Consider the following 15,601-nt stretch of genomic DNA (forward strand, 5'->3'; position numbering starts at 1 on the left):
TACTAAAAAAAAATAACCACATCGTGAATTTCCCTCCCTTTCTCTTGCTTTTCTTTAGTTTTCCCACGTCCTCGTGGCTCCAGGTGATTAGAGGCGGCGAGGCCTCCGCTTAGGTTCGCGTTGAGCAGCTTCCCGGGACTGGGGTTTGTGCAAACAGCCGCGGGTATTTTTGAAAGCAAAGCTCTCTGCCGACAGCACCCACTGGACTATGAAGCCACAAGGCGGCGGCTCCGCCCCCACCCCCGGCTCCTCCAGCAGCCCCGGCGGCGCAGGCCAGTGGCGTTATCGGGCGGTGCGAGCTGGGGCACGTGACCGAGACGCTAAAAAGGCGCGACGGCGGCGGCGTGAGTGATCTCGGGCGGCATGAACGGCTGTGGTTTATTTTTTCGCCGGGCGGCGGCGGTGCGTTCTTGCCCGGCGCTGGTGGCCTTCGCCCAGAGCCGGCGTCCGCTGCGCACCAGCCCGCCGAGCCGAGCTTTCGCCAAGGAGCTTTTCCTGGGCAAAATCGAGAAGGTAAGGCCGAGCCTTGGCCTACGCTTACTCCCTGCCGTCCGTCGTTTGCCCTCTTAGCAGGAAAGAGGAGTCGAACTTTGTCAGGTACCCGCGCCCGGCCGACAGATACACCTGAGGGGCGGGCGTGCCGAAACCCAGGTTCCTGAGTCTCGTAAGAACCTCTCCGGGGCAAAGGGAAGAGTCCGTGGGGCCCTGGGAATCAGTCCATGGTTTTGACAGGTATTGAAGCTTACAGCCTTGTCAGAGGCCAATTTGGGAACCTCACGCGAGATGAGCACTAGGCAATCTTCAACTCAGCGTACTGGGCCCCGAAAATGTTCCTCTCTGATTCCTCAATATATTTCAGACCTTGCAGCTCTTCCGTCGGCTTTCAGCGGCCCCTCGGCTTCCCAGCGCCCCACCCAGCCATTCAGCTTCCTCGGCAATCTGGTTCCAAAGTGTCTTCCCCACCCTCTCCCCTCCGCGGGTCCTACCACTTGGTAGTTAATCCAGCTGTTAGCTGGTAGTAAGCTAGGTTGTTAAGCACTGAACGTCTTCATGGCTGGATGTCTTGGATTTGACCATGGCTCTGTGACTTTGAGCCTCAGTTCTTCAGGTTAAAATGGAGCTGGTGTTATGTTCTGCCTCGCAGTTTAAAGCCTCAGTGAGATATAGTGTGTGAAATGCTTTTTAAACTGTAAGGTACTGTGCAGGTACAAGTTGATGGTGGTCTCACCACTTACTAGTCTTGTGATCTTGGGCTGGTCACTTCACTCCCTGTGCCTCAGTGTGCCTCCCTGTGCCCCATTGTTTCCAGCTAGCCCAGTTGGAATTTTCTGAAGCTCAGTCTTTAGACTCTCTTTCCATCCACAGCCCTTCCTTTGATCCACCTTAGTACTGTGGCTTTAAATACCATCTATATCATGGTGAATCAAATTTATTTTTCCAGCTCAGATGCTCCCCCGAACTCCAGATTTTTTGACATCCACCTTTCTGGTCAAAAGCTCCACTTAGATTTCTAACAGGCATTGCAAATTGAGCATATCCAAAACGGAGTTCCTTGTCGCCCCACTCAAGCCCACTTCACCCACCAGCCTTTCCCGTAGATGGTGGCGGCACTGTTGTTCCCACCTGTTCGAGTCAAACACCTGGAGTTACCTTTGATGCCGTTATTCTCTACTTCACATCTAACCCAACAGCACAGCCTGTTTTCTCTGCCGTCAGGTCGTATTTAGAATCTGACCAGTTTTGAGCATGTCCATCTCCACTGCTCTGATTATGGCCAGCCTCATCTCCCCCTGTCATTACCGGGGTTTGAGCAAGAACTTGCATCTGAGGTGCTTCAGGTCACAGAGCAGAAAGACCATCCAGGCTAGCAGCTGTCCCACCGCCCTCAGGCCCTCGTTGTTCATGGACACGCCCCAGGGACATCGCAGGGACCCATGGGGAGTTGAGTAGGAGGCATTTGGTGACCTGCCATCTGCAGCCTCCACCAAAGCAACTTGGCTTTTATCTGATTTACCTGTTTGATCTCTGCACTAGATTTATTTGAAAAACAGGTTCCACTGCTTTAAAACTGCTGCTAGAAACTGCACCCAGCTCCTGTGGAGCACCCTATTGGTTTTGGAACATTACCCTCAGAGCTTTATGCTTACATGCACTTGAGGTCTCTCTCCCTGTAGCAGGGATGGCCCAGAAGCAAGAATTTCTTGAAGACAGCTGTCACTTTTGCATGAGGACCTGCCTATAAGCTTTCAGCCACGAGGCCCGAGAGGGAGAGTATTTGGGAGCATATTACTAGAGGAAACAGGCTTTGGTGACAATTAGGTGTACAATGGCTAGAGTGGAAGCTTGAGGACTCCTCTGCTTCAGTGACCTTTCTTGAACAGGCGGTGGAAGGTTCCATGAAGAGAGGCAGGGCTCCTGGGAGCTGGCAACCTGTGCCTGGGACATGACTTCTCAGCAGCTGTGGGACCAAATTCAAGTACTCATGTCATGCCAGCAGCTGAAGGAGTAGCAGGAACCTGAAAAGCCAGAGGGGCTAAGGACACAGCAGGATAATAATTTTAAGACAATATATACTGATAACTCAGAAGGGAATCCTACCATGCAGAAACATAGACCACTCACCCAGTGGAGACAGAGACTCAAAGCTAAGTTGTTTTCCAGGCTATGAAGTTGTGACGAGCAGCCAGTATCTGATGCAAATAAGTACAGTTCCTTCACATGCCAGGACACGTTATCTGTTTTGTGCCCCACAGTTACCTTCTGAAGTATATATAACAAAAGAGAACATTAAGATGTGTGACACTATGTCACACATCTAAAAGTGGCAGACCAAGGTTGAATACAGGTTGATCTGGTTCAACGGCTGGGTCTCCTGCAGGGAACCCATGACCTCGCACATGCAGCCCAGGTAGATGGCACTGAGCAGGAGGGACGGGATCTGTGTGCAGCCACAGGGGAGCCTGCCAAGATGGCAGCCCTTGTAACCACAGTATACTTTCGCCAGGGCAGCATCTTTGAACTCACAAAACAAGGAATGTAAAATTTTGCATTTTAATAGTGAACTTTCACATGCATTATTTTCCATGATCTTCACAATGACCTTGAGTCAATATCACCTGCATATGACAGGTGAGGAAATGGAAGCGTGGAGAGATGAAAGGGTTTGCCTAAGGACATACAGTAAGTTGCAAATCAAGGAACAAAACCCCAGGCTTTGAAATGTTAGTCCAGGCCTCTGTTTCATAAGACAATCAACATAACTTGTTTTTGGTCAGGAAAGCTGGTCAAAATCAGGAGTAGACCTGCTTGAGTCTGGGAGGAAGATGTACCTAGGTGGTGGACTCTAACAGAATTCCTGGAGTTTGCATTCTAATTCCTTCAGTGAATTATGTCCTGCCTACCAGATGTGGAATCTAGCAAATCTGTTTCCTGCTCTTTTGACTGATTGCCACTATAGGAGGTTGCTGCAAATTAAATCTTTAAATTTTTATCATTTTTAGAAAGAAGTTTTCCCATTTCCAGAAATTAGCCAAGATGAACTTAATGAAATCAATCAGTTTGTGGGACCTGTAGAAAAATTCTTCACTGAAGAGGGTATGTATGATTTCTTTATCATTACTGATTTCCATTTTAAGGGTAATTGCTTTGATACTTATTAGAAGCAGTATACATAGAAAAAGCTCTCTTGAGTGTCATGAAACCTGAAAAAATAATATCTACTGATAATGTTTTGCTTTAAGAGATCACTCTGGTTGCTATTTCATAATGAGGCATCTTGTTGAGTGCCTCTCAATCTGTGGTGAAGGATTGCTTGTAAACATTACCAAACAGAGCACACTGACACTTTTTTTATTAAAGTATCATAGATACACAGTCTTAGGAAGGTTTCACATAAAAAACACAGAGGTTTCAGCATTCACCAATATTATCAAGTTCTCACCCTCTCTGTTATAGTCACTATCAGTGTAGTAAGATGTTATAGAGTCATTAATTGTCTTCTCTGTGGTATACTGCCTTCCTGGTGACCTGTGTATATTGTGATTGCAAATTACAGTGCCCCTTAATCCCCTTCCCCCTCCAGCCCCCAGCTTCTCCCCTTTGGTAACCACTACTCCATTCTCAATGTATATGAGTCTACTGCTATTTTGTTTCTTTAGTTTGGCTTTGTTTTTATACTCCACAAATGAGTGAGGTCATTTGGTATTTGTCTTTCTCCACCTGGCTTATTTCAATGAGCATAATATCCTCCAGCTCCATCCATATTGTTGCGAATGGTAGAATTTGTTTCTTTCTTATGGCTGAATAATATTCCATTGTGTATATGTACCACATCTTTATCCATTCATCTACTGACGGACACTTAGGTTGCTTCCATATCTTGGCTATTGTAAAAAGAGCTGTGATAAACCTAGGGGTGCATATGTCTTTTTGAATCTGAGAAGTTGTATTCTTTGGGTAAATTCCAAGGAGTGGGATTCCCAGGTCAAATGGTATTTCTATTTTGAGTTTTTTGAGGAACCTCCATATTGCTTTCCACAATGGTTGAACTAGCTTACATTCTACCAGCAGTGTAGAAGGTTCCCATTTCTCTGCATCCTCGCCAGCATTTAATGTTCTTAGTCTTTTTGATGCTGGCCATTCTTACTGGTGTGAGGTGATATCTCATTGTGGCTTTAATTTGCATTTCCCTAATGATTAGTGATGTGGAGCATCTTTTCATGTGTCTGTTGGCCATCTGAATTTTTGTGGATAACCGTCTCTTCATATCCTCTGCTCATTTGTTAATCAGGTTATTTGCTTTTTGAGTGTTGAGGCGTGTGAGTTCTTTATATATTTTGGATGTTAACCCCTTGTCAGATACGTCATTTACAAATATATTCTCCCATATTGTAGGCTGCCTTTTTGTTCTGTTGATGGTATCCTTTGCCATACAGAAACTTTTTAGTTTGATGTAGTCCCATGAGTTCATTTTTGCTTTTGTTTCCCTTACTTGAGGAGATGCGTTCAGGAAGAAGTTGCTCATGCTTATATTCAGGAGATTTTTGCCTGTGTTGTCCTCTAAGAGTTTTATGGTTTCATGACTTACATTCAGGCCTTTGATCCATTTCAATTTTACTTTTGTGTATGGGGTTAAACAATAATCCAGTTTCATTCTCTTGCATGTAGCTGTCCAGTTTTGCCAACACCAGCTGTTGAAGAGGCTGTCATTTCCCCATTATATGTCCATGGCTCCTCTACCATATATTAATTGACCATATATGGTTGGGTTTATATCAGGGCTCTCTAGTCTGTTCCATTGGTCTATGGGTCTGTTCTCATGCCAGTACCAAATTGTCTTGATTACTGTGGCTTTGTAGTAGAGATTGAAGTTGGGGAGCATGATCCCCTCAGCTTTATTCTTCGTTCTCAGGATTGCTTTGGCTATTTGGGGTCTTTATTGGTTCCATATGAATTTCAGAACGATTTTCTCTAGTTCGTTGAAGAATGCTGTTGGTATTTTGATAGGAATTGCATTGAATCTGTATATTGCTTTAGGCAGGATGGCCATTTTGACAATATTAATTCTTCCTATCCATGAGCACGGGATGTGTTTCCATTTATTGGTATCTTCTTTAATTTCTCTCATGAGTGTCTTGTAGTTTTCAGAGTATAGGTCTTTCACTTCCTTGGTTAGGTTTATTCCTAGGTATTTTATTATTTTTGATGCAACTGTAAATGGAATTGTTTTCATGATTTCTCTCTCTGCTAGTTCATTGTTAGTGTATAGGAATGCAACAGATTTCTGTGTATTAATTTTGTATCCTGCAACTTGGCGAATTCAGATATTAGATCTAGTAGTTTTGGAGTGGATTCTTCAGGGTTTTTTATGTACAATATCATGTCATCTGCAAACAGGGGCAGTTTACCTTCTTCCTTACCAATCTGGATGCCTTTCATTTCTTTGTGTTGTCTGATTGCCATGGCTAGGACCTCTAGTACTATGTTGAATAGAAGTGGGGAGAGTGGGCATCCTTGTCTTGTTCCTGATCTCAAAGGAAAAGCTTTCAGCTTCTGCTCTTAAGTATAATGTTGTCTGTGGGTTTGTCATATATGGCCTTTATTATGTTGAGGTACTTGCCCTCTATACCCATTTTGTTGAGAGTTTTTATCATGAATGGATGTTGAATTGTCAAATGCTTTTTCAGCATCTATGGAGATGATCATGTGGTTTTCGTCCTTTTTTTGATGTGGTGGATGATGTTGATGGATTTTCGAATGTTGTACCATCCTTGCATCCCTGGGATGAATCCCACTTGATCATGATGGATGATCTTTTTGATATATTTTTGAATTTGGTTTGCTAATATTTTGTTGAGTGTTTTTGCATCTATGTTCATCAGGGATATTGGTCTGTAACTTTCTTTTTTGGTGGGGTCTTTGCCTGGTTTTGCTATTAGTGTGATGCTGGCCTCATAGAATGAGTTTGGGAGTATTCCCTCCTCTTGTACTTTTTCGAAATCTTTAAGGAGGATGGGTATTAGGTCTTCACTAAATGTTTGATAAAATTCATCACTGAGGCCATCTCGTCCTGAGATTTTGTTCTTAGATAGGTTTTTGATTACCAGTTCAATTTCGTTGCTTGTAATTGGTCTGTTCAGATTTTCTGTTTCTTTCTGGGTCAGCATTGGAAGGTTGTATTTTTCTAGAAAGTTGTCTATTTCTTCTAGGTTATCCAGTTTGTTAGCATATAATTTTTGATAGTATTCTCTAACAATTCTTTGTATTTCAGTGGTGTCCATAGTGATCTTTCCTTTCTCATTTCTGATTCTGTTTATGTGAGTAGATTCTCTTTTTTCTTGATAAGTCTAGCTAGGGCTTTATCTATTTTGTTTATTTTCTTGAAGAACCAGCTCCTGCTTTCATTGATTCTTTCTAGTGTTTTATTCTTCTCAATTTTATTTATTTCTTCTCTAATCTTTATTATGTCCCTCCTTCTACTGACTTTGGGCCTCATTTGTTCTTTTTCTAGTTTCATTAATTGTGAGTTTAGACTGCTTATATGGGATTGTTCTTCTTTCCTGAGGTAGGCCTATATTGCAATACACTTTCCTCTTAGCATGGCCTTCACTGCATCCCAGATTTTGCATTGTTGAATTATTGTTGTCATTTGTCTCCATATATTGCTTGATCTCTGTTTTTATTTGGCCATTGATCCATTGGTTATTTAGGAGCATGTTGTGAAGCCTCCATGTGTTTGTGGGATTTTTCATTTTCTTTGTGTAATTTATTTGTAGTTTCATACCTTTGTGGTCTGAGAAACTGGTTGATACAACTTCAATCTTTTTTAATTTACTGAGGCTCTTTTTGTGGCCTATTCTTGAAAATGTTTCATGTGCACTTGACAAGAATGTGTATTCTGCTGCTTTTGGGTGTAGAGTTCTGTAGATGTCTGTTGGGTACATCTGTTCTAATGTTTGTTCAGTGCCTCTATCTCTTTACTTATTTTCTGTCTAGTTGATCTGTCCTTTGGAGTAAGTGGTGTGTTGATGTCTCCTAGAATTAATGCATTGCATTCTGTTCCCCCCTTTAATTCTGTTAGTGTTTGTTTCACATACGTAGGTGCTCCTGTGTTGGGTGCATAGGTATTTATAACGGTTATATCTTCTTGTTGGATTGACCCCTTTATCATTATGTAATGTCCTTCTTTGTCTATTGTGACTTTCTTTGTTTTTGTCTTTTTTTGTCTGATACAAGTACCGCAACTCCTGCTTTTTTTCTCCCTATTAGTTGCATGAAATATCTTTTTCCATCCCTTGACTTTTAGTTTGTGTATGTTTTTGGGTTTAAAGTGAGTCTCTTGTAGGCAGTATGTAGATGGGTCTTGTTTTTTAATCCATTCAGTGACTATATGTCTTTTGATTGGTGCTTTCATTCCATTTACATTTAGGGTAATTATCAGTAGGTATGTAGTTATTGCCATTGCAGGCTTTAGATTCATGGTTACCAAATTCCTTACTATCTAAGAGTCTACCTTAACTCACTTAATATGCTATTACAAACATAATCTCAAGGTTCTTTTTTTTTCTCCTCCTTTTTCTTCCTCCTCCATTCTTTATACATTAGGTATCATATTCTGTACTCTTTGTCTATCCCTTGATTGACTTTGGGGATACTTAATTTAATTTTGCATTTGCTTAGTAATTAACTGTTCCACTTTCTTTACTGTGGTTTTATTACCTCTGGTGACAGCTATTAAACCTTAGGAACACTTCCATCTATAGCAGTCCCTCCAAAATATACTGTAGAGACGGTTTGTGGGAATTCTCTCAGCTTTTGCTTATCTGGAAATTGTTTATTCCCTCCTTCAAATTTAAATGATAATCTTGCCAGATAAAGTAATCTTGGTTCGAGGCCCTTCTGCTTCATTGCATTGAATACATCATGCCACTCCCTTCTGGCCTGTAAGGTTTCTGCTGAGAAGTCTGATGTTAGCCTGATGGGCTTTCCTTTGTATGTGATCTTATTTCTGTCTCTAGCTGCTTTTAACAGTCTGTCCTTATGCTTGATCTTTTCCATTTTAATTACTATGTGTCTTGGTGTTGTCTTCCTTGGGTCCCTTGTGTTGGGAGATCTGTGCACCTCCATGGCCTGAGAGACTATCTCTTTCCCCAAATTGGGGAAGTTTTCAGCAATTACCACCTCAATGACACTTTCTATCCCTTTTTCTCTCTCTTCTTCTTCTGGTACCCCTATAGTGCCAATATTGTTCCATTTGAATTGGTCACACAGTTCTCTCAATATTCTTTCATTCTTAGAGATTCGTTTTCTTTTTATTTATTTATTTATGTTTGTTTGTTTATTTTTTGATATCATTAATGTACAATTACTTGAACATTATGGTTACTAGACTCCCCCTATTATTCAAGTCCCCGCCACATACCCTGTTAGAGTCACTGTCCATCAGTGTAGTAAAATGCCATAGAACCGTTACTTGTCTTCTCTGTATATACTGCCTTCCCCATGTCCCCAACCCCTTACATTATGTGTGCTAATCGTAATGCCCCGTTTTCCCCCTTATCCCTCCCTTCCCACCCATCCTCCCCAGTCCCTTCCCCTTTGGTAACTTAGTCCATTCTTGGGTTCTGTGAGTCTGCTGTTTTGTTACTTCATTTTTTTTGTTGTTATAGTCCACAGATGAGTGAAATCATTTGATACTTGTCTTTTTCTGCCTGGCTTATTTCACTGAGCATAATACCCTCTAGCTCCATCCATGCTGTTGCAAATGGTAGGATTTGTTTTCTTCTTTTTTCTCTCTGTGCCTCACCTTCCTTGTATTCCTCTTCTCTAGTTTCTATTTCATTTATCGTCTCCTCCACTGTATCTAATCTGCTTTTAATACCCTCCATTGTGCTCTTCAACGATTGGATCTCTGACCGGAATTCATTCCTGAGTTCTTGAATATCTTTCCATACCTCCATGAGCATGTTAGTGATTTTTATTTTGAACTCCCCTTTAGGAAGATTCATGAGCTCAATGTCATTTAAATATTTCTCAGGAGTTGTATTAATAATTTCACTTTGAACCAGGTTCCTTTGGCATTTCATATTTGTATATGGCATCCTCTAGTGTCTCGAAGCTATACTCTATGGAGCTGCTCAGCCCCTGAAGTAATGTCAAGGTCACAGGGGAATGGTATTGGTGCCTGGGGGGAGGAAAGAGCTGTTTCCTGCTTCCCGGCTGCTATGCTTGTTTCCACTGCCTGAACCAGTGGGCCAAACACACAGGTATAAGCCTCTATGCTTTGCGTTTGTAGTTGCTGTAGACAGATCTTCCCTCTGGCTGGCCTAATTCCAGGGTAGGGTTTGCCGGTTTGCAAGCCAGGTGGGGCTGGCCAGGAGAAAGGCGCAGTAGGCTGCGTATCACAGAGGGGGTCATTCGAGCTGTGTAGCCAGCTGGGGTACCTGAAGATTGTGAAAGCTCCCAGCCTACTGGGCAGAGTGCCCCTGGACAATTTTGTCTACCTGTCCTTTATCCTGAGCAGTAAGCTCTGTGCAGTCCTTGCCCCTTTAGCAGCCCTCTTGCTAAGGGCTTCCTTGTTAGGAAGTCTCTCAGGCTGGAATCTCAGTCTCTCCAGGAATTCTACCTCTCTTAGCTTTCCATCCCCCTAATCACAAGAGTACCATGCAAGCACCATGAAATGTAGGTTTGTGTTCCTAGAGCAGATCTCCACAGTTAGGTATTCAGCAGTCCCAGGCCTCCACTCTCTGCCCGCTCCGTTTCTCTTCCTCCCACCGGTGAGCTGTGGTGGGGGAAGTGCTTGGTTTCCACCAGGCTGCAGCTTTGGTACATTACCCTGTTCCATGAGGTCTGCTCTTTTCTCCAGGTGTGTGCAGTTTGGCGCAGTCCTCTTTCCTGTTGCTTCTTCAGAGTTAGTTGTATTCATTATATTTTTGTATTATATGCGGTTTTAGGAGGAAGCCTCTGTCTCACCTCTCACACAGCTGTCTTTAATCTCCAGAATGCAGGGATCATGTTTTCTTTGGGTAAATTCCTAAGAGTGGAATTCTTGGTCAAATGGTATTTCTCTTTTTAGTTTTTTTAAGAACCTCCGTATTGCTTTCCACAATGACTGAACCAATTTACATTCCACCAGCAGTGTAGGAAGGTTCCCCTTTCTCCACATCCTCACCAGCATATGTTGTTCCTTGTCTTTTGGATGTTGGCCACCCTAACTGGTGTGAGGTGATATCTCATTGTGGTTTTAATTTGCATTTCCCTTATGATTAATGATGTGGAGCATTTTTTCATGTGCCTGTTGGCCATATGAATTTCTTTGTTCTTCTTTGGAGACATGTCTGTTCAGATCCTCCACCCATTTTTTAATCGGGTTATTTGTTTTTTGGGTGTTGAGGGGTGTGAGCTCTTTATGTATTTTGGATGTTAACCCCTTATTGGATATCTTTTAGAAATATATTTTCCCATACTGTAGGGTGCCTTTTTGTTCTGCGGATGGTGTCCTTTGCTATACAGATGCTTTTTAGTTTTATGTAGTTCCAGTTGTTCATTTTTGCTTTTGTTTCCTTTGCCTGAGGAGATGTGTTCAGAAAAAAGTTGTTCGTGTTTATATTCAAGAGAGGTTTGCCTGTTTTCTTCTAAGAGTTTTATGGTTTTATGATTTACATTCAGGTCTTTGATCCATTTCAAGTTTACTTCTGTGTATGGAGTTAGACAATAATCCAGTTTCATTCTCTTACATGTAGCTGTCCAGTTTTGCCAACACCAATTGCTGAAAAGGCTGTCATTTCCCCATTGTATATCCGTGGCTCCTTTATCATATTAATTAGCCATACATATGTGTGGGTTTATATCTGAGCTCTCTGGTCTGTTCCATTGATCTATGGGTCTCTTCTTGTGCCAGTACAAGTTATCTTGATTACTGTGGCTTTTAGGTAGAGTTTGAAGTTGGGGAGCATAATCCCCCCTGCTTTATTCTTCCTTGTCAGGATTGCTTTAGCTATTTGGGGTCTCTTGTGGTTCCATATGAATTTTTGAACTATGTGTTCTACTTTGTTGAAGAATGCATTGGCATTTGATTGAAATGCGTTGTATTTCAATACAATAGGGATTGTATTGAATCTATAGATTGCTTTAAGCAGGATGGCCATTTTGACAATATTTATTCTTCCTATCCATGGGCACAGGATGTATTTCCATTTTTTGGTGTCTTCTTTAATTTCTCTCATGAGTGTCTTGTAATTTTCAGAATATAGATCTTTCACTTCCTTGGTTAAGTTTATTCCTAGGTATTTTATTCTATTTGATGCAACCGTGAATGGAATTGTTTTCCTGATTTCTCTCTCTGCTAGTTCATTGTTAGTATATAGGAATGCAACAGATTTCTGTGTATTAATTTTGTATCCTGCAGCTTTGCTGAATTCAGATATTAGATCTAGTAGTTTTGGAGTGGATTCTTTAGGGTTTTTTATGTACAATATCATGTCATCTGCAAACAGGGGCAGTTTACCTTCTTCCTTACCAATCTGGATGCCTTTTATTTCTTTGTGTTATCTGATTGCCATGGCTAGGCCCTCCAGTACTATGTTGAATAACAGTGGGGAGAGTGGGCATCCTTGTCTTGTTCCCGATCTTAGAGGAAAAGCTTTCAGCTTCTTGCTGTTAAGTATGATGTTGGCTGTGGGTTTGTCATACATGGCCTTTATTATGTTGAGGTACTTGCCCTCTATACCCATTTTGTTGAGAGTTTTTATCATGAATGAATGTTGAATTTTGTTGAATGCTTTTTCAGCATCTATGGAGATGATCATGTGATTTTTGTCCTTTTTGTTGATGTGGTGGATGATGTCGATGGATTTTCAAATATTGCGCCATCCTTGCATACCTGCGGTAAATCCTACTTTATCATAATGGATGATCTTTTTGATGTGCTTTTTAATTTGGTTTGCTAGTATTTTTTTTTTGGTTTCATTAATCTACAGTTACATGAAGGACATTATGTTTACTAGGCTCCCCCCTTCACCAAATCCCCCCAACATCCCCATTCACAGTCACTGTCCATCAACATAGTAAGATGCTGTAAAATCACTACTTGTCAGCAAGTTCACAGTCACTGTCCTTCAACATAGTAAGATGCTGTAATATCACTACTTGTCTTCTCTGTGTTGCACACCCCTCCCCGTGCCTCCCCAACACTGTACATGCTAATCGTAATGCCCCCTTTCTTTTCTTCCCGCCCTTATCCCTCCCTTCCCACCCGTCCTCCCCAGTCCCTTTCCCTTTGGTAACTATTAGTCCATTCTTGGGTTCTGTGTTTCTGCTGCTGTTTTGTTCCTTCAGTTTTCTTTTGTTCTTATACTCCACATGAGTGAGATCATTTGGTACTTGTCTTTCTCCGCCTGGCTTATTTCACTGAGCATAATACCCTCTAGCTCCATCCATGTTGTTGCAAATGGTAGGATTTGTTTTTTTCTTAGGGCTGCGTAATATTCCATTGTGTATATGTACCACATCTTCTTTATCCAATCATCTACTGATGGACATTTAGGTTGCTTCCATGTCTTGACTATTGTAAATAGTGCTGCGATAAACATAGGGGTGCATCTGTCTTTTTCAAACTGGAGTGCTGCATTCTTAGGGTAAATTCCTAGAAGTGGAATTCCTGGGTCAAATGGTATTTCTATTTTGAGCATTTTGAGGAACCTCCATACTGCTTTCCATAATGATTGAACTAATTTACATTCCCACCAGCAGTGTAGGAGGGTTCCCCTTTCTCCACAACCTCGCCAGCATTTGTTGTTGTTTGTCTTTTGGATGTTGGCCATCCTAACTGGTGTGAGGTGATGTCTCATTGTGGTTTTAATTTGCATTTCTCTGATGATTAGCGATGTGGAGCATCTTTTCATGTGCCTGTTGGCCATCTGAATTTCTTCTTTAGAGAACTATCTCTTCAGCTCCTCTGCCCATTTTTTAATTGGATTATTTGCTTTTTGTTTGTTGAGGTGTGTGAGCTCTTTATATATTTTGGATGTCAACCCTTTATCGAATCTGTCATTTTCGAATATATTCTCCCATACTGTAGGATACCTTTTTGTTCTATTGATGGTGTCCTTTGCTGTACAGAAACTTTTCAGCTTGATATAGTCCCATTTGTTCATTTTTGCGTTTGGTTAGCTAATATTTTGTTGAGTATTTTGCATTGTCAGGGATATTGGTCTGTAATTTTCTTTTTTTGTGGTATGTGTGTCTGTTTTTGGCATTAGTGATGCTGGCTTCATAGAATGACTTTGGAAGTGTTCCCTCCTCTTCTACTTTTTGGAAAACTAAGGAGGGTGGATATTAGGTCTTCTCTAAATGTTTGATAAAATTCAGCTATGAGGCCATCTGGTCCAGGAGTTTTGTTCTTAGGTAGTTTTTTGATTACCAGTTCAATTTTATTGCTGGTAATTGGTCTGTCCAGATTTTCTGTTTCTTCCTAGGTCAGTCTTGGAAGGTCATATTTTTCTAGAAAGTTGTCCATTTCTTCTAGGTCATCTAATTTGTTAGCATATAGTTTTTCATAGTATTCTCTAATAATTCTTTGTATTTCCATGGTGTCTGTTGTGACTTTTCCTTTTTCATTTCTGATTTGTTTATGTGTGAAGACTCTGTTTTTTTCTTGGTTAGTCTGACTAGGGGTTTATCTATTTTATTTTCTCAAATAACTGGCTCCTGGTTTCATTGATTCTGTTGTTTTATTCTTCTCAGTTATATTTATTTCTGCCTGATCTTTATTATGTCCCTCCTTCTACTGACTTTGGGCCTCATTTGTTCTTCTTTTTCTAGTTTAATTAATTGTGAGTTTAGACTGTTCATATGGGATTGTTCTTCTTTCCTGAGGTAAGCCTGTATTGCTATATACTTTCCTCTTAGAACTGCCTTCACTGCATCCCTCAGGTTTGGGCTGTTAAGTTATTGTCATTTGTCTCATGTATTCCTTCTCTGTTTTTATTTGGTCATTGATCCATTGATTATTAAGAAGAATGTTGTTAAGCCTCCATGTGTTTGTCGGCTTTTTGTTTCCTTTGCATAATTTACTGAGGCTCTTTTTGTGACCTTGTATGTTATCTATTCTAGAGAATATTCCATGTGCACTTGAGAGGAATGTGTATCCTGCTGCTTTGGGGTAGAGTGTTCTGTAGATGTCTTTTAGGTCCATCTGTTCTAATGTGTTGTACAGCACCTCTGTCTCCTTACTTATTTTCTGTCTGGTTGATCTGTCCTTTGGAGTGAGTGGTGTGTTGAAGTCTCCTAAAATGAATGCATTGCATTCTGTTCCCCCCTTTAATTCTGTTAGTATTTGTTTCACATAACTAGGTGCTCCTCCTGTGTTGGGTGCATAGATACTCATAATGGTTATATCCTCTTGTTGGACTGACCCCTTTATCATTATGTAATGTCCTTCTTTGGCTGTTACTTTCTTTGTTTTGAAGTCTATTTTGTCTGATAGAAGTACTACAGCTCCTACTTTTTTCTCCCTATTGTTTGCGTGAAATATCTTTTTCCATCCCTTCACTTTTAGTCTGTGTATTTCTTTTGGTTTGAAGTGAGTCTCTTGCAGGCAGCATATAGATGGGTCTTGGTTTTTTATCCATTCTGTAACTGGGTCTTTTGACTGGAGAATTCAGTCCATTTACATTTAAGGTGATTATGGATGGATATGTACTTACTGCCATTGCAGGCTTTAGATTCCTGGTTACCAGAGGCTTAAAGGCAGCTTCTTTCTTATCTAACCATCTAACTTAACTCACCTATTACGTTATTATAAGCACAGCCTGGTGATTCTTTATTTCTCTCCCTTCTTTTTCTTCCTCATCCATTCTTTATATGTTAGGTGTTTTATTCTGTAGTCTTTGTGTTTCCCTTGACTGATTTTGTGGATAGTTGATTTTATTTCCATTTAGTTAGTACTTGGTGTGTGTTTATTTTCTCTAGTGACAGCTATGTAGCCTTAGGAGCACTTCCATCTAGAACAGTTCCTTTAAGAGCTCTTGTAGGAATGGCTTAGTGGTGGTGAATTCCCTCAACTTTTGCTTATCTGGAAATTGTTTAATCCCTGCTTTAAACT

General features: G+C 41.1%; 1 protein-coding gene across 3 annotated transcripts in view; it reads left to right on the top strand.

The window, feature by feature from the left end:
- The first annotated feature begins 329 nt into the window (after positions 1 to 329).
- ACAD9 (acyl-CoA dehydrogenase family member 9) overlaps positions 330 to 15,601 on the top strand; it is a 48,145-nt gene continuing 32,873 nt past the window's right edge. For all 3 annotated transcript variants that reach the window (XM_017675940.3, XM_017675941.3, XM_037023806.2), the window contains exons 1-2: positions 330 to 513; positions 3,501 to 3,594. In XM_017675940.3, the coding sequence (XP_017531429.3) occupies positions 364 to 513; positions 3,501 to 3,594 (244 nt within the window). In that variant the 5' untranslated portion in view covers positions 330 to 363. The remainder of the gene's footprint in view (positions 514 to 3,500; positions 3,595 to 15,601) is intronic.

Source organism: Manis javanica, chromosome 3, assembly GCF_040802235.1.
Source record: "Manis javanica isolate MJ-LG chromosome 3, MJ_LKY, whole genome shotgun sequence".
Classification (NCBI taxonomy): Eukaryota; Metazoa; Chordata; class Mammalia; order Pholidota; family Manidae; genus Manis; species Manis javanica.